This window comes from Aquarana catesbeiana, linkage group LG03 (assembly GCF_042186555.1).
Source record: "Aquarana catesbeiana isolate 2022-GZ linkage group LG03, ASM4218655v1, whole genome shotgun sequence".
NCBI classification, from domain to species: Eukaryota; Metazoa; Chordata; class Amphibia; order Anura; family Ranidae; genus Aquarana; species Aquarana catesbeiana.
This window is the reverse complement of record NC_133326.1, coordinates 63,260,870-63,280,929: the sequence shown is the minus strand read 5'-3', so window position 1 is coordinate 63,280,929 and position 20,060 is coordinate 63,260,870. Positions and strand designations below refer to the sequence as shown.

Here is a 20,060-nt window from a genome sequence, read left to right as displayed (position 1 = left end):
AGGAGGTTGTGACCCAGAATTCTCAATCGGACGGGTTGAGGGGCTCCAGGGAGCTTGTAACATGAAGAGGAAACTGGCCTTTCAGTTTCCTCAGTGTTTTGCAAAGTCCACTTTGGGACCTGGAGCTCAGGGAATTTTTTAGAGATCCGGGTGGGATGAAATCCCCAGTCCTGGTTCTTGATTTTGAGAACGGCTTTTAGTAGTAACCTGACCATGGTTCTGGACTCCACCCCGGCAGATAGGAAGTCTGGCCAGGAGTCAGGGGGACTCCACGGGGGAGCCAGTGCAGCAAGTGCACCAAGTTGGTCTATGAAACAGTCTGTAGGAGACAGACAAGGGCCTGGCGTGTAAGCAGTGGCGGCCCGTCCATAGGGGGCGCCTGGGCGTCGCCCCCCCCCCCCCCCCTCCAGGCAGCAAAAAAATAAAAAAATAAAAAAATTTTAATACTGGCCCTTTAAAAAAAAAAAAAGGAAAAAAAAGGTCCTTAAGTGCACTGTGTTCGGACGCCGGATACAGTGCGACGCCGGACACAGTGCACTTATAGGAAGCGCCACGTCTATGCAATCACGAGATTGCAGACGTGGCGCTGCATTTGCGGGCGTTTAGCCCGCCTTGGGGCATTTTCTGAAGCAACAAGTAGCTTCCGCCCGGCCATAGTAATACATACTACAGGCGCCGGGCGGAAGCTACTTGGCACTTCAGATTTGATTGACATCTGCCCTGAGTCAGATGTCACTTCCTGGTTCTCTCTCTCATTGCGCCCGACAGAGGAAGCAGGAAGAATGCTGGTGCCAGTGTGAGGAGGACACCGCAGGAGACCCAAGGTAAGTACCTCTGTGTGGAGAATGGGGGGGACACCTGCTGTTGGGGGGCTCTGATGGGGACAACTGCTGTGGGGGGCTCTGATGGGGGACACCTGCTGTGGGGGGCTCTGATGGGGGACACCTGCTGTGGGGGGCTCTGATGGGGGACACCTGCTGTGGGGGGGCTCTGATGGGGGACACCTGCTGTGGGGGACTCTGATGGGGGACACCTGCTGTGGGGGGGCTCTGATGGGGGACACCTGCTGTGGGGGGCTCTGATGGGGGACACCTGCTGTGGGGGGGCTCTGATGGGGGACACCTGCTGTGGGGGGCTCTGATAGGGGACACCTGCTGTGGGGGGGCTCTGATGGGGGACACCTGCTGTGGGGGGCTCTGATGGGGACACCTGCTGTGGGGGGCTCTGATGGGGGACACCTGCTGTGGGGGGCTCTGATGGGGGAACACCTGCTGTGGGGGGCTCTGATGGGGGACACCTGCTGTGGGGGGCTCTGATGGGGGACACCTGCTGTGGGGGGGCTCTGATGGGGGACACCTGCTGTGGGGGGCTCTGATGGGGGACACCTGCTGTGGGGGGCTCTGATGGGGGACACCTGCTGTGGGGGGCTTTAATAGGGGACACCTGCTGTGGGGGGCTCTGATGGAGGACTCTGATGGGGGACACCTGCTGTGGGGGGACTTTGATGGGGACACCTTCTGTGGGGGGACTCTGATGGGGACACTCTGCTGTGGGGGACACCTGCTGTGGGGGGCTCTAAAGGGGGACTCTGATGGGGGACACCTGCTGTGGGGGGACTTTGATGGGGACACCTGCTGTGGGGGGACTCTGATGGGGACACCTGCTGTGGGGGGACTCTGATGGGGGACACCTGCTGTGGGGGGCTTTGATAGGGGACACCTGCTGTGGGGGGCTCTGGTGGGGGGCTCTGATGGGGGGCTCTGATGGGGGACACCTGCTGTTGGGGGGCTCTGATGGGGGACACCTGCTGTTGGGGGGCTCTGATGGGGGACACCTGCTGTGGGGGACCCTGATGGGGACACCTGCTGTTGGGGGGCTCTGATGGGGGACACCTGCTGTGGGGGGCTCTGATGGGCGACTCCTGTTTTGGGGGGACTCTGATGGGGACACCTGCTGTGGGGGACACCTGCTGTGGGGGGCTCTGATGGGGGACACCTGCTGTGGGGGGACTCTAATGGGGGATACCTGCTGTGGGGGGACTCTGATGGGGGACACCTGCTGTGGGGGGCTCTGATGGGGGACACCTGCTGTGGGGGGCTTTGATAGGGGACACCTGCTGTGGGGGGCTTTGATAGGGGACACCTGCTGTGGGGGGCTTTGATAGGGGACACCTGCTGTGGGGGGCTCTGGTGGGGGGCTCTGATGGGGGACTCTGATGGGGACACCTGCTGTGGGGGGACTCTGATGGGGACACCTGCTGTGGGGGGACTCTGATGGGGACACCTGCTGTGGGGGGACTCTGATGGGGACACCTGCTGTGGGGGGACTCTGATGGGGACACCTGCTGTGGGGGGACTCTGATGGAGACACCTGCTGTGGGGGGACTCTGATGGGGACACCTGCTGTGGGGGGACTCTGATGGGGACACCTGCTGTGGGGGGCTCTGATGGGGACACATGCTGTGGGGGGGCTCTGATGGAGACACCCTGCTGTGGGGGGCTCTGATGGGGACACATGCTGTGGGGGGACTCTGATGGAGACACCCTGCTGTGGGGGACACTTGCTGTGGGGGGCTCTGATGGGGACACATGCTGTGGGGGGACTCTGATGGAGACACCCTGCTGTGGGGGACACCTGCTGTGGGGGGCTCTGATGGGGACACATGCTGTGGGGGGACACTGATGGCAACTCTGATGTAAGGGGACAGAGGCTGTATTTGGGGGGGGGCAGAGGCTGCATTTGGATTTGGGGGGGAGACAGAGGCTGCATTTTATGTGACAGAGGCTGCATGTAAGAAGGGACTGCTGGGGACACCTGATGGCATCTGGTGGCAGGCGACGTGGCTAGTGACACACTCGGGGCTCCCACTGATTCTGCATTATGGTGAGTTGAACGATTTCATTTTATATTACAATGTAATAATAGTAATAATGAGCTTCAATCATCCTGACACCATAACAACCATGGTGATGGGATGATTGAAGCGCTAACACCAGGTGTTTGGAGTATCTTTATCTGCTGATTGTTAAACTTTGTAGAATACACATTTCTTTTGTTGTGTAGGATCTAGGCCTGCTGTCCCTCTCTCCCTCTCCCTCTCCCTCCATCCCTCGTTCATCTCAGACGCTAACCACACCACCTTAGAGCCACGCCCACTATTTCCCTGAAACCACATCCATTTTCACCAAGTGGGAGGGGTCAAAAAGGAAGGGCGGGGTCTGGCGCCCCCCCATCCTAAAACGTCACCAGCCGCCACTGCGTGTAAGGCCAAAGCAGCAGTGCTGCAAGTAAGAGCCAACTAGGCTGAATGTCATTTTGTTGATGGAAAAAGGAATGCTGAAACCTCTGCGAGGGAAACCTATGTTTGTTTGCTGAACTTGCTTTTAATAAAAATGGGCAAACAAAGCCCCTAAAAAGAAGAAACAGTGAGTGGTGGTGTCCTTAAAGCTCTACATTTGACGCTAGTCCTTTACAGCAGGAATAACGAATGTGACTCTGCATTGCTGCATTTGAAATAATTACATCTCATTTAAATTAATAGGAATCAGAACTACAGAGGCTAATACTGTAGGTGAAGCAATAGAGTTTAATGTTCAAAGGTGCATTTGTGAAAAAAATTGCACAAAACTAGAGTCTCTCTGGTGGGAATGTAGTTAAAGCTGAACTAAACCAAGTACAAAAACACAATATACAGTGCCTTGAAAAAGTATTCACACCCCTTGAAATTTTCCACAGTTTGTCATGTTACAACCAAAAACTTAAATGTATTTTATTGGGATTTTATGTGATCGAACAACACAAAGTGGCACATAATTGTGAAGTAGAAGGAAAATGATAAATGATTTTCAATTTTAATTTTTCAACTAAATATCTGAAAAGTGTGGCGTGCATTTGTATTCAGCCCCCCTGAATCAATACTTGTAGAACCACCTTTCACTGTAATTACAGCTGCAAATCTTTTTGGGTATATATCTACTAGCTTTGCACATCTAAGAGAGTGACATTTTTGCCAATTTTTGTTTGCAAAAATAGCTCAAGCTCTGTCAGATTGGTTGGAGAGTGTCTAAACAGCAATTTTCAAATCTTGCCACGGATTCTCAATTGGATTTGGGTCTGGACTTTGGGTCATTTTAACACATGAATATGCTTTGACCTAAACCATTCCATTGTAGCTCTGGCTGTATGTTTGGGGTCGTTGTCCTGCTGGAAGGTGAACCACCGCACCAGTCTTAAGTCTTTCAGACTCTAACAGCTTTTCTTCTAAGATTGTCCTGTATTTGGCTCCATCAATCTTCCCATCAACTCTGACCAGCTTCCCTGTCCCTGCTGAAGAAAAGCATCCCCACATCATGATGCTGTCACCACCATGTTTCACGGTGGGGATGGTGTGTTCAGGGTGATGTGCAGTGTTAGTTTTCCATCACACATAGCGTTTTGCTTTTAGGCCAAAAAAGTTCAATTTTAGTCTCATCTGACCAGAGCACCTTTTTCCACATGTTTGCTATGTCTCCCACATGGCTTCTCGCAAACTGCAAATGGGACTTCTTATGGCTTTCTTTTAACAATGAATAATAAAAAACCTTACGCCAATGCCTGATAATTTTGCTAGTTAAGATGCTCCCCAAAGTGCTTGTAGGATACCTACTGTGCTATGAATGTGAAGTGATAATAGGGGCTGTGAATACTAATAAAATAAAATCCTAAGTGTACCAATTTGTGAACAGATGCAATAATACATGATATATATATATAACACATAGTGATATTCTATAATTCTATAATTAAAGATAAAAATGGTCCATATTTCTCAGTGAATATTCCAAAACGAAATGTGATTAGTTCAATCAGTAGGTGTAGATATCCTCCACCGCTTGTAAACATCCAACAACACCCAACGTGCTCTTGTAAAATAACCTGCTCACCAAACAGCCATGACCTCTTTAGCCAAAAGAAGATCAGAATTCGGTTGTGCTGCAATCTTGCAGCCTGGTGTGGAATCTCAGACTATCCAACCATGTGCTCTCCTCTCCCCCATAATAGGTACATAAGTTGAGAAAAGACAAGGAGGATCCAATAGCGTAATATTGCTTGGTTTATTAAAACATCAATAGTAAATAAATATTGCCTGCTTACATTGATAAGTGCCTGTATGCCGGCACTAAATGGTAACGCGTGTGTGGTCGGATGGATGCCGCGATATGCCCTGCTCACGCTGGGAATTAGCGTGCATTCCACTACCACTGGAGACAAAACAAGAAGATGAAACCGCCTCAACGTACGTTTCGTATTGCTACGTCATCAGGAAGCGCTTCCTGATGACGTAGCAATATGAAACGTGCGTTGAGGCACCTTCCGGTCATGTCACTTCCAGGTCCCAGCTTCCGGTTTTGTCTCCAGCGGCAGTGTTGTGGCATCCATCCGACCACACGCGTTACCATTTAGTGCCAGGATACAGGCACTTATCAATGTGTGGACAGATTCTCCCACCTGAGCTGTGGATCTCTGCAGCTACTTCAGAGTTACCATGGGCCTCTTTGCTGCTTCTCTGATTATTGCTCTCCTTGCCTGGCCTTGTTTAGGTCGACGGCCATGTCATGGTAGGTTTGCAGTTATGCCATACTCTTTCCATTTTCGGATGATGGATTGAACAGTGCTCCGTGAGATGTTCAAAGCTTGGGATATTTTTTTTTTATAACCTAACCCTGCTTTAAACTTTACTTTATCCCTGACCTGTCTGGTGTGTTCCTTGGCCTTCATGATGCTGTTGGCTCACTAAGATTCTCTAACAAACCTCTGAGGGCTTCACAGAACAGCTGTATTTATACTGAGATTAAATTACATACAGGTGGACTGTATTTACTAATTAGGTGACTTCTGAAGGCAACTGGTTTCACTAGATTTTAGTTAGGGGTATCAGAGTAAAGTGGGCTGAATACAAATGCACGGCATACTTTTCACATATTTATTTGTAAAAAAATTGGAAATCTATAATTTTCCTTCCACTTCACAATTATGTGCCACTTTGTGTTGGTCTATCGCATAAAACCCCAATAAAATACATTTACGTTTTTGGTTGTAACATGACAAAATGTGGAAAATGTCAAGGGGTGTGAATACTTTTTCAAGGCACTTTATTGCAGCTTACAGTCCTTAGATGTGGTGGCTGCCTTTGTTTTATTTATTTTTCTCAAGCTAAGAACATTTTTAGCAAATACAGAAAATACCTGTTGATCTTGCTGGAAATGCGGTGTCCTTGGCTCTTCCTGTGAGCTGCACAGAATATCTTCCTTCCTTTTGTAAACCACCAATTGCACTGCCCCCATGAAATGGATTTGAAAAGATATTGACATGTTTGCAATCAATATCAGGAGAGAAGCCTAGAGTGACGACCAAGGCTCCCCTCCATAGATAACAGTGGAGGAGTGATGTAGCCACCCATGGACAGGAGGCGTGTAATTTGCAGGAGGATCACCAGGTAAAGTAAAGCAGGAAAAGCTTGAAATGCAGCCACCACACTGAGGACTAGTAAGCTGCAATGTATTAAATTTTTGATCTTGCGTTTAGATACTAACGCTTTAACGCTTATATTTAGTATGTGAAGGGCCTTCCTTTAATGGCAAATGCCTCTTGTACTTAGTGTTGTACCTCTGCTTGTAATGGAGGTGTTTTGATCCAGTTCTACTTACTGTACATAACTGTTACACCTACTAAATATTTTAGAAATTTTGTTTAAATTACTTCATATCATGAAACACCGATGTTGTGTTAATGTCATGAATTGACTCTCTAAAATAGAAATTCTTATCATTTAAAGTGACACTAAACTGTGGTTAAAAAAATTCTATTCAAATAGGTATTCTTAGCACAAAAAATTATTTCTATTGCTCTCAGCCTTTTCTAAATCTCCAAATTCCTTGTTTGCTGTTGTGATTTTCCTCCGAATTATAGGGTAGCTATGTTCATTCTCCATGGTTCCACTGTATGTAGGAACGTAGTCACCCTCTCATGCTCGCTCTCAAGATGGACTATGGGATTTGTAGTGTGTATAGAGCACAGGCGGATAAATAAAAGGTCCACATCCTCCATCTATGGAGCACTTTACATTGATAGAAGCTATAGAACAACTTCTACAATTGGAGGAGGAGGGGGGGGGGGGGGCAGGCATAGTCAGCAGACTTCATGAGTGCCTATGACAGGTTCAGTGGTTGTATTAACCCCGCAGCACCAGAAAATTACAGGGGGTAATGGAGGGTTGAGAGGACAGAAGATTTCAAGCCACCAGTACAAAGGGACACTTTGAGGAATGTAAGCACTGTCCCTCAATCTTATTTTTTTTAGCTAAACAATAATGCAATATTTACAGTATGAGAAACACATCTTTGTATTACGTATGTTTTTTCAATCACGTAAATATTGCATATACAGTATCTCACAAAAGTGAGTACACCCCTCACATTTTTCTAAATATTTTATTATACCTTTTCATGTGACAACACTGAAGAAATTTCACTTTGCTACAATGTAAAGTAGTGAGTGTACAGCTTGTATAACAGTGTAAATTTGCTGTCCCCTCAAAATAACTCAACACACAGCCGTCAGCCATTCATTTCTAAACCACTGGCAACAAAAATGAGTACACCCCCAAGTGAAGATCTCCAAACTGGGTTAGCCAATCCCCCCCCCCCCCCGGTGTCAGGTAATAGAGATAATAAAATACAAATATGTGAGGGGTGTACTCACTTTTGGGAGATATTGTAGATATTTCATATTTCATATCAACTGACTAATTTCATATTAACTGACTAAAGCAGGTGGTCCCATATGCATGCAGCCAGCAGGCACAGGCTTTCTAATTGTAGATATGCAAACTAAACATTATAAATACAGTACATGCAACCTGTAGTAAATGTTTATTTTATTTTTATTTGTGCCCAATTTTGTCTATGCAAAATGGGTTAGTGTTAATTAAAACTACAAATTGTATATAATACACACATTGGTTATGCTAATGTTTGCAATCATCCACTTACTCCCAAGCGATCGCTGCCACCATCAGTAGGTACATCAGGTAATGAGCAGTGCCATCCCAATAGCAGATCATATGACCATGAGCTGTGTTCAGATATGGCTCACTCTGGAAAATGATATTATGATAATTACCATTTAACACAAAAGAGGTGTTCTGCATATTTTTTTGTGTCAACTACATACAATTGTACACTTTTTTTAAACTCCTTTTACTCCAACATAGAAAGAATAGCATTTACATGGGCAGCATAGGCGGTCGTTCCTTCAGAGCGCATGTGATGAAATTCGGCGGCGTATACAGTAAATATCTTCTAAACGGTGCAAGTTTAGGAGATATTTGCAGTACCTATAGGTAAGCCTTACTATAGGCTTACCTATAGGTACAAACAAACCAGGGAAGTTTATTTCCTCTTTAAGCATTTCTCTACAATTTCTCTATAATTTCCAAACTCATTATATACTCCTGAATTGAAAAAAAAATCTAACGTTATTATTTATGGTATTATTGTTTGAACATGCATGGCAGACACTGATTTAGTCGTTATATAATGTCTTTAAGTAAAACTAAGTTTTGTTACAAGAATATTGTTTTTTCGACAGAAATGTAACGTTAACCACTTGCTGCCAAATCACGTGCCTGATTTGGTTGACCATCAAGTGGTTGTACCAGGGTGATGCCTGCAGCTACCCCGGTACTGTTTTTTAGAGCCAACGGTCACCAACCAGCCACTCGGTTGTTATTACAAGCAGCGGGAGGGGATGCCCCCCTCCCACCGCCTTCTGCGGTTGGTCGGGCTCTCCCTTCCCACCGGGAGACCGAAGCTACTAGCCGGGCGTTTGCTGGTCAGTCGGAGACCCAAAGAAAGCCAGGATCGGCTTTGATCAGGTCACCGCTATGGTAACCCGGAAGCGATGACACAACATCACTTCCAGATTTACCGGCATCTTAATAGCTTATTTGAAAATTGAAAGTATTCAAAACCGCGGATCTTGGTGTTTTGAATGCTTTCAGGTGCAAAGGAGAGATTTGGGGTCTTATTGACCCCTGATCCCTCCATAAAGAGTACTCGTCATCAGTGGCATGGCGTCACTAGGGTTGGTGTTACCCGGTGCGGTAAAACATGGTGTGCCTCCCCCCCAAGGCTGCAGTGCTCTGTCCTGCCACTGCAGAATGACAGCAGGACAGGCAGTAGGACATAGAGCAGCCTAGTGCATTCTCACCCCCATTAGCCTGCCACAGTGCTACTCAGTGCAGGGACAAACTAATCCGGGGTCAGGACGAAAATGGCAAACTGTGCCCCCCCCCCCCACACCCCGTTCGCGGTGATACCTCACATGTATGGGGTGATCGCTTTTTGCATGCGTGCGTGACTGATGTGTGCATTCACCTTTGCACATGAGCACAAGGGAATGGGGGAACTTTAAAAATGTTTTTTTATCACTTTAATTGCTGTCACAAAGAATGTAAACATCTCTTGCGGCAGCAATAGGCAGGACAAATCCCGCCTCTGCCTTTAAAGAGGCATTTCGCCCACATATATATATATTTTTTTTTTTTCAAAGGCAACTTTTTTTATTTAATTAATCTCAGGTTGTAATCGCTACTTTTAGTAAAACCGCTGTTGTATTTCTTATTTAAGAAAAAAAACTAACTTTTGTTTGGGCTGTGTTGCGTTCTTCCATCTTGCTTGTGAGAATGTGAAGCCCACTAGGATACTTTTCTGGGATATGGTGCTGCTGGCTACCCAGCATGCACCTCCTGACCTCGCGCATGCACATTAAACACAGGTCACAGCACAGGATACGTCTCTGGTTGCCTTCACAATCACATTTAAATCTCGTGATGCTGAGAGGCTGCAAGGCTCACTGACTCCAGGGAATCATGACACACATCTCCTAGGAGCCAGTGTGCTGCAGGAAACTACATACAACACCGCGGAGGGGAGAAACAGGAAGAGTGAGAGAGAGCCTTGAAAACAAGGTAAACAAAGAGAAGAAAAAAAATGCCCAATGCACTCATTACTGTCAGTTTAGAAGCTAATGGTGTGAAGATTAAAAAGTGGATGGAACTCAGCTTTAACAAGATCGATGTGATCAAATTCTTTCCAGTTTTAAAAATGGCGCTGTTTACATCCGGGGAAATCGGCAGTGATGTATGCGCATCGCTTACAGTTTCCTTTTTAATGGAGGCTGACCGAGCGGTTCCGTCTTCCGTCTTTGTTCACCTCCATGATCAGCTGGCAGAAGCTCCGGCTGGTCAATTGGGACAAGACAGCCTGAGATAGCCACAGAAGGCAGTGAGAGGGGGGAGACGTCTAGCGGCTAGTTAGCCATTAGGATTGCTTTTGCAAGAGAGCCAGCCATTGGCCCTAACAAGACCTACCAGGATGATGCCTGCAACTGCAAGCAGCTGCAAGCATCATTTTGGTATAACCACTTAGTCCAGCAGCGTACCAGTATATTGCTGGTCCGAAAGTAGTTAACAACGTTATTAGTAGAATGCAGCATGAAGGGGTTAATGTGCTGCCATTAGTCACTGATGCATTAGTGACTAGGGGCAGTTAATTAACCCCTTTGTGCTGCAGTAGTGGCACTAGTGTCAGTGCTTATTACTAACCCTTTCATGCTGCAGCAAAAGGGGTTACCGTAATTAACTGTCACTGGTCACTAATGCATCAGTGACCAGTGGCAGCATATTAACCTCTTCATGCTGCATATTACTAATTGTTGTATTGTTAATTAATCCCCCCCCCCCCCCAAAGAGTTAACCATTCTAATTTAAATATTAGTAAAAAATATTGTGACAGAAAACTGTGGATATGCACACAAATGACAAAACACAAATGCAACAGTAAATGAATAGTGAATACCGTGTTTTGATCAATAAACAAAAGCAATGAATGATTAACGTTCAAAAACTCCCAAATAAATGTTCATAAACCAAAAAAATGTATGAAAAAAGTGAATGAAAAAAAGTCCATGAGAAAATGAAATCTTTAGGTGAACATGAAAATACCCATGAGAAGGTACAGTAGAAAAAAACACTGCCCACTGGTTTGTGCAATCCACCACCTGAGAGTAAAATGGACATGCTTACCAGAAATTATGGACTCATATATTGGTTTGTAATGAGTCAACCAAGTATATGTGAGGTAACACCTCAACCTTGTCTTGCTGTATCGGATGGATGGTCTGTATACACCCCATCACTGACTGAATGAGGAGGTTCCACTTTAACCGAACAAATTTCCAACCAACAGCAAACATCAGAAAGGAAGGCCGCTCTCGAACATGTATGGAGGGAATAAACAGCCACACATAGTGTAAAACTGTATAAAAGTGTTTTATTGGAAAAACAGATGTACATTTACACATGTAGGCTTGATAAGTGCATAGAAAATCTAAAGATGCATCAAGAAAGAGACTGCAATGGCTTATGAGCGTCACTGGACACTGGATATCCCTATTGGATATCATCTGTGGTGTGTGCTACACAATGCTCTGGATGGCAGTGTGAGGAGGCCTGTAGTGCTGCACAGTGCTCTGGATGGTGGTCTGAGGAGGCTTGTAATGCTGCACATTGCTCTGGATGGTGGTTTGAGGAGGCCTGTAATGCTGCACAATGCTCTGGATAAGTGGATAGTGGTCCGAGGAGGCCTGTAATGCTGCACAGTTCTCTGGATGGTGATTTGAGAGGCCTGTAATGCTGCACAGTGCTCTTGACTGTGGTCTAAGGAGGCCTGTAATGCTGCACAGTGCTCGGGACAGTGGTCTGAGGAGGCCTGTATACTCTGTATGGTCTGAGAGGCCTGTAATGCTGCACAGTGCTCTGGAAGGTGGCTGTAATGCTACACAGTGCTATGGTTTTCTGAGGAGGCCTGTAATTCTGCACAGTGCCCTGGACAGTGGTCTAAGGAGGCCTGTAATGCTGCACAGTGCTCTGGACGGTGGTCTGAGAGGCCTGTAATGCTGCTGGATGATGGTCTAAGGGGAGGACTGTAATGCACAGTGCTCTGGGACGGTGGTCTGAGGGGAGGATTGTAATGCTGCACAGTGCTAGATGCTGGTCTCAGGTCTGATTGTAGGCCTGTAATTCTCAGTGCTCTGGATGCCAGTGGTCACTGGTCAGAGCTGAGGAGGCCTGTAATGCACACAGTGCTCTGGACAGATGGTGGCCTGAGGGGAGGCCTGTAATAACTATAATGTACAGTCATAGTGCTTTCTGCTCTGGACAGTCGTTGTGAGTCAGGAGTGGGACTTTCGTAGGGAGGCCTGTAAGGCACAGTGCTGGTCATCTGAGAGGTCAGAGGCTTGTAATGCTGGCTGCACAGTGCTAAGCTAAGTATGCTATGGACTTGAGTCCCTTGCTTGCTGGGAGCGGAAGCACTCACGGGCTCTACACAGGAGGAGCTCCATGAAAACTGGATGTTCACAAGGGTAAACGTCCCTCTCACATTTTCATTTTTGTTTTCCTTCGTAAACATTTTCGTCACTGTAAAAAGGCCATTGACGAAAATGTTGACAGAAATGTTTTCGTCTATGAAATTAACACCGCTCTCCAGACATGATAGAGTCCTCTACATGTTTTGTGGTGCAAGCCGCTTCTTCAGTGGGGAGACATATATTTTCTCTAAATAAACAGTTTATTATTGCTTTGGGATCTATACCTGCTTATATATACTGATAATAAAGGTGCTCGCTGCCAAACCAGACCAGGGGGATACACTGGGTTTTACATATGACAGCTTCTGAAAAAAACAAACTGTTGGCACTCCTCATAGCAACCAATCAGCCTTTGTATTACTAGGGCAGATTGGTAAATTAAAAAGAAAAGCAAGTGGTTTCTAAAAGGCAGCACATATTCTTCTCCTTTTAGGCAGTATAATGTGCGAGTCTCATTGTTAATGTATTATTATAACCCTCCTTGATTAAATAAATTAATAAATGTAGCTGTATACCTAATGTCGTCATTGCCTCCTGTCCCCAGTATTGTGCTGTCTTTACAGCATTAACAGCCTATGAAGGCTTTCTCTGTGAAGTGTCCAACTATAACTTGTTGTCTCCCTGGTGCCACCCCAACATGCAAGCTCCCATTGCCTAGTGCCTTGCTCGTGGGAGGAGCACCACCAATTGGCCATAATGCATTTTTTTCCATAAATACCTCAAATTGGGGGAAAAAGTATTATTGCCACATGGTGTGGTTGACAATATAGAAACTACATATATTAGAGCAAATACAGTGATTTTCTTTCTAAATGTGAAGATATTGGTTGCATTTGTGCAAGGAATATTATTTGCAAAAACCCAATATTGTGCCACTAATCAATTTTTAACAAAACCAATTGATTTTATTGAAATTGTTCTGATCGGTCTGTACAGAAAATCCATTTGTTGGAAAGTAGATGGATCAATATATTTGTTAGGTGTATGGTGCATGAAACAATCTTTTCGATCTTTCATTTGTATTTTTTCTCCAACTGACCAACAATACAATCATATATGAAGCTATTCCGTACATGGCCACCATAGCTGTATGGCAGTTGAAACTCAACCCGCCCGTTTTACTGTTCTTCCCCAGTGCAATAAGTCCAGAGGACAGATCACATTCTATTCTATAACTTTAAAATTATCCATAGACATAAGATAGCGGTTGGGAGACTTACAGCCACACCATCAGAACAGGTTTAGGGCAGTATGCACCCAGGGACAAATGCTGGGAACTGAGATGGCTTGCATTCTAGGCATTCCTCCCTGGACACATGCTACCCAAAACATTAGTACCAGTTGATGCATCATCCAGCCCTGTACAGTCGCAGCAGCTGTCAGCCTCTCACAGAGTTTTACAGGTCACCAGCAGCAGGGCTAGACAATGTACCTATGCCTTCCACCTGCACATAAACACTGGAGTCTCATGCACTGGGGCTAAACATCCAGTGTATATGAGGCCTAACTTTAATTGTATGCTACACAAGCCTAAAGAGCTTACCAACTCAACTATTGGTTCCAAAGGGCAGAAGATAAAAGGTATGTTCATATGATTACATATTCCATAGAAGATGCAGTTGACCTTGAACGCAGATTTGCAGAAGAGTTAACAGTTTCTGCAATATTGCTGCTTAACAACTATTGTTGCTACATTTTAATATTTCTGAAAAACAACATGAATCTTTAATCTGCTCCAAATGTGCTAAAATATTTTCCATTCAGGATTTAGAAGTACAATTAAATTAATCCATAGAGAGATTGCAAGATTTTCTGAAAGGGCTCGCCAGTGAAAGCTGTAAGGTGGATTAAAATATTTTAAATTTTTTTATATTTACATAGTTTCCTATAAAAGAAGAGAATAAAATATCTTTGTAAGATGCAGGTGACTTCCAGAGACAATATTATCTAGTGCACAAGGCAAACTCTATAGCATTCTTACGATGTAGATAGAGAAGGAAGGCAAGTAATTAATAAACACAGGAGACATACAAATTGTGAAACTTGTATAGGAAAAAAATGATCTATGAGATTCAAATACATAGGCATGTAATAGTCCCCACTAGCCACAGTCTTATGCCGTGTACACACGATTGGACTTTCCGCCAACAAAACCGTGGATTTTTGTTCGAAGGCTGTTGGCTCAAACTTGTCTTGCATACACACGGTCACACAAATGTTGGCCAACAATTACGAACGTGGGAACGCGGTGACGTACAACATGTACGACGAGCCGATAAAAAGGAAGTTCAATAGCCAGTGCGCAACGCTTTGGGCTCCTTCTATTGATCTTGTGTTTATCTCGTGTTAGTAGAAGTTTGGTGAGAGACGATTCGCGCTTTTCAGCCTCGTGCTTTTCAGTTTGTTTCTACTTTTCAGTTTGTGCTTGTCGGTTCGTATCTGTTCTTCAGTGCATGTTGTCAGTTCGTTCCTGTCTTTCAGTGCATTCTATTTATAGTTCGCTTCTGTTTTTCAGTGCGTTCTTGTCCGCTCGTTTCTGATTTTCAGCTCGTTCTTCTCAGGTCCTTTCTGATTTTCAGTGCGTATTGTCAGTTCGTTCTGAGCAGCTGACTGTTTTCTAGCCATGTTGCGGTTACGTACTTGTCGTAGAGTTCGTGCTGTTGTTGGGCTTGGTGTTGGAGTTCTTGCTTTGACCCAAGTCCAGTCCATGAACATGGGGAGGAGGAGTTCTTGGACCAAGAACTGGTTACTTAATCGTGACCAATTCTCTCATATGCCTTTGTTGCGGGAGCTCCAGGAGAATAATCCTGATGATTTCAGGAATTATCACCGGATGATGGACCCTGTCTTTCACCGTCTGTTGGCTTTGCTTTCCCCCTATATTACACCTGCATGCGGCAAGCCATCACTCCTGAAAAAAGGCTCATCACCACCTTGCGGTACTTGGCGACAGGGAGAAGTCTCCAGGATATCAAGTTCACGACTGGGATCTCCCCCCAGGCTCTGGGAATCATTATTCCAGAGACCTGTTCTGATATCATTCAGGACCTGCAGAAGGACTATATTAAGGTAAGTTTTATCCTTTAACATCACATGCTATGTATTTAATGTTTGCTAATGTATTGTATTTATTTCATCATTCCATAATTACCATGATTATAATATGCTGTGAATGTCCTCTTTGTCCTTATGCATGCTGTAAGCATAAAAAATCTGTACAAATGTTATTGTTGTCCTTAAATACAGGCATGGTGCAAGAGGCTTTTGGGGGGGGGCAAAACTCATTTGGAAACCTCCCTCCTCCCAAACACTAAGTCAACCGATACCAACACTCTATCTGCTGACTTTGCCAAAACGATATACACTATACCTATTTGTGGTCATATCTATGGATGAATTCACCAAAGCATATAGTGCAAGTGCCTGCCTGAATACTTTCAAATGGTACTCTTGATAGGTAATTGCAGAATGTAAAAACGTGCTTCAATTTGGACAGTGTGTATTCATATTTTTGGATTATGACACTTCTTACCTGTCCAGTGGGCTGCCAATAGTGTAAGTAAGGAGGGGCTGGCCAAAGTAAGACACATTATTTATGCATTCAGCTCTCAATGAAGTGGAGGCGGTTACCTGTCCAAAACACCCCCCCACCATAACATTTTTCCAATGGGCCATCAGAGGGGGTGAGGAATCTGATAAGTGGACCTTATACTTTTGTCTTTAAATATTAATTTCCATAAATGTTCTACTTATGTTGGCCAAGAATGTTTGTGTCTAATCTGCTTGCAACGTTATGTGCAAAAGTACTAATTTTTGTTTGCTTGTTTGACTCCACAGTTTCCTTCCAACCCATAGGAATGGCAGACTGTGGCCTCCCAATTCCACCGGCAGTGGGACTTTCCCAACTGCAGTGGTGCGATAGATGGGAAGCACGTCTGGATCGTCCCACCCCCCAACCAGGGGTCATACTACTACAATTACAAGGGGTATAGTAGTATTATAGCGCCTTGAGGCGATTCAGTTCGCATTTGCAGCGCTCTACAAATCTTTCATTCATTCATTCATTCATCATTCATTCGTTGTGATGTTGGCGGTGGTGTCGGCGACTTATGAGTTCCTCTATCTGAACATGGGGAAGAATGGCCTTCTGTCTGATGGAGGAGACACCACCCAGACAGAATTTTACAGGTGTCTCCAGAATGGCAGCTTGGGATTGCCACCTCCAGCGGATAACGTGGCGGGCCTCCCGTTTGTTTTTGTTGCAGGTGAGGCCTTTGCGCTGGGGGAGCATTTGATGAGGCCGTTCCCCATGAGGACCCTGACCCTGGAGCAGAGGGTTTTTAACTACTGGCTGGCCAGAGTCAGAAGAGTTGTCAAGAATGCCTTTGGCATAATGGCCAGCTGGTTCCGGCTTTTCCAAACGACCATAAACATGGCCGAATACAGACTGAATCACATAATTTTAAGTTGCTGCATTCTACATAATTTTCTGCGTAAGAATGCAGCCAACTATCTGGCTTCAGTTGCGATTGAGGCTGACTTTTTACCCACAGAAACAATGACAGCGCTTGAAACTGGCCGTCCTGGCTTGCTCCCCCAAAGCGCCCAGGAAGTACGGCAAAGCTATGTGGAGTACTTCATGGGTAGGGGGGCAGTTGATATACCAGAGAATCTGGAAGCTCTTTAAAATAATTTTTTTTTTAAAAACTAACCTCATATTTAATTTGATTTATTGCTTGTGTTTCTTATCTGTCTCCTAGGGTCTTCAATGGCCTTTTATTTTTGGCCATTTTTTTCAATAGTGCAAACATAACTTATTTGATACATGAGGTGACAATCTCTTCTTCAGATAACTATTATGTTGTGCTGTGGGTCTGCTACACAATGTTTTTGTTGTTAATGTATGTAATGCATTAATGATAAAAATATTCATCCTTTTCAACTCCATGAATTCATTGCTTGGAGTCCCTAAAATGGCCTGATTACTCCAAGCACATTCACATGTGCGTTATAAAATGTTTTTTTAACAAACCAACATCTTTGGTGTATAACATGTATGTTTGACAGTATATATCCTTTTTTTGTGGCTAAACAGGCATGTTTAAAACCATAACATAAACATCCCCAACTCAGAAACTTACAAAGTTCAACTTTGATAAAGCGAAGGCCATATGAGACATTAGTATGTCAAAACTGTGTTGATTTTGCTTTCATCAGATGGGGTGATCTCACCCCTGTAAAAGCCAAATTTTGAAGATGCATACAAAATGGGACTCAAAATGTGGATTTCCCTCATGATCCCCATGCCTAAAATGTGTGTCTTTTCCCTACATCTATTTTTCTAAAGCCACAAAACACACAGTGTGTCAACATGTGCTATCTGCCATCATGGGATATCAATGTATGTGTTTTGTGGGTGCAACCCCTTCCTCGAAACTAAAGTAGGTGAGAGGAAGGAGTTGCACCCCCGAAACACGTCCATTGATCCCCCATGATGTGAGCTAGCACATGTTGACACACTGGGCCTTATTTCAGAAAGGACAATCCACTTTGCCCTACAAATGCACTTTCAAGTGCACTTGTAGGGCAAAGTGGTTTTGCTTTTTTGAAATAAGCCACAGTGTGTCAACATGTGCTAGCTCCCATCATGTATCCACTGCAGCACCTGCGTGGGACACCATAAAAAGGTTGTTATGGTGTCCCACACTAGTGGTCCTGCGTCCAGATGTGTAAACAGCTGCTGAGCGTCCTCTTCTTACACTGAATCAAGTTGGCATTTCATTATAGTTTCAAACACATCTAGACAACAATGTAATAAACTTCTTTTAATCCAAATAGGCATGAACAAATGTAGTTAACCTGCACCTGCCAAAAACATCGTATTAGTGGTCCAATGAACGATGTTTAATAAGAACGATTACTGTTCCCACGAACCTCAAACTTGGCATATTAAACTGTACAACAGTAAAGAAAAGCACATGTACCAGCACCAAAGTAATGATAATAATAATAGGAACACTTAGGAAATACTTACTTTTTTGCAGCACTTTCCTGATCCTTCTATACTGACCCTGCTCCTTCAATTTCAGGTCTGACCAGCGTTTCCTCAATTGCACCTTGGATCATCATACCCCAAAAGTCCTGTGCAGACTTCTCATAACTTTAGTCATGATCTTGGCCTTTCTCACAATTAGGTTTCTGTACGGTCCATACTTCCCATCATAGTCTGCCCTCTTCAAGATGTACACCATCTCCACCATCTCTTCAAAGGACATATTTGAGGCCTTCTATCTCCTCCTGGATCTGAAACTTCCTTGCTCCGGGCTTTCCTCGTCGTTGCTGATAACAGCACACACCTGCTGTGTCTCCGTCATGTGCTCTCCCTCTGCCCCGAAAGAGAAAAGGCAGGAAATACACTAGAAAGAAGGACAGGGGGAAGAGTTTGATGCATGCGCAGTGTATATAAAGCATAACACGCGGGCGTCGTATGTACGATCTGTGAGTGGAGAACGGAGGATCGTAAGCGCCGATCATGCAAACGAAGGTACAATTGTAACTTGGGGCATCAGTGGTTAGTGGCCTATACTGCTTATAGATTGAGGCCTATATTGGGACAAGATTAGGAGAGTTTAGCCTGACATTAGGGTTTGTCTTGTGTATTGCAGCTAAAATGGTGGATAAATTCACAGACCCGGACTTCCTGCCCAAATTCCTAGACATGTACAGGGAGCTGCCATGTCTCTGGCAAGTCCAAAGCAGGGACTACTCGAACAAGCAAATAAGGAAGGCAGCGCTGGATAAACTGTTGCAATTGCTGAAGCCGGTGTATCCCACGGCAGACATCAACTATTTGAAGGCCAAAAGGTAGCGTTAGAGGTAGCTTGAGGAGCACATATAATAGGGAGCGCAAAGTAGGTCCAGGATACCATGAGATCCGGAGCAGCAGCAGATGATGTATATGTACCCAGGCTGTGGTACTACGACAGACTGCGTTTTTTGTCAGAACAGACGGAACCCAGGCCATCACTATCTACACTTCCTTCAATACTTCCTTCCACACCAGCTGAGGCTCCTGAAGTCCAACCTGGGCCTTTCACCCAGGAAGATGTGGAGGAGCCTAGCTTGACCCAGGTATAGCATTGTGGAACATATTTCTTATCAAAAATTGAATGTTGTTAACTAGATGTTAGTGATCACTAATTTCTGATTTAACAAAGTGGTTTACATATCAATAGACAGTAGTAGCCAAAAATAGACAAGAATGAAAAATGCTGGGGTCAGAAGGATATTCTTTTCTATTTGTTAACATTCAATTTGCAACAGTCATGAGCTAAAAATTGTGTGATTGATGACCAAAAAACTAAAACTATGTATCATTTTCATACACAGGAAAGTCTCAGCCAGGAGGTGCCCGTGGCAAGCAGCCTGACGGAATCCCAGGTTCCTCCCCTCTGCCCTCCAAGCAAAAGGATAAGAAAGAAGAGGAACCTGGAGGGTACTGCGGCACGTAACCCGACCCCTGGTGGCCACGAGGCATTTGGCTGTGTCACAGCAAGCAAGCTCGAACACATGGAGGAGGGCTAACGCAC

General features: G+C 44.9%; 1 protein-coding gene across 2 annotated transcripts in view; it reads right to left on the bottom strand.

Annotated features, from left to right (window-relative positions):
- Positions 1 to 20,060, bottom strand: part of TM6SF1 (transmembrane 6 superfamily member 1) — a 136,565-nt gene that overhangs the window by 47,279 nt on the left and 69,226 nt on the right. For both annotated transcript variants that reach the window (XM_073618620.1, XM_073618619.1), the window contains exon 4: positions 8,031 to 8,134. In XM_073618620.1, coding sequence (XP_073474721.1) covers positions 8,031 to 8,134 — 104 coding nt within the window. The remainder of the gene's footprint in view (positions 1 to 8,030; positions 8,135 to 20,060) is intronic.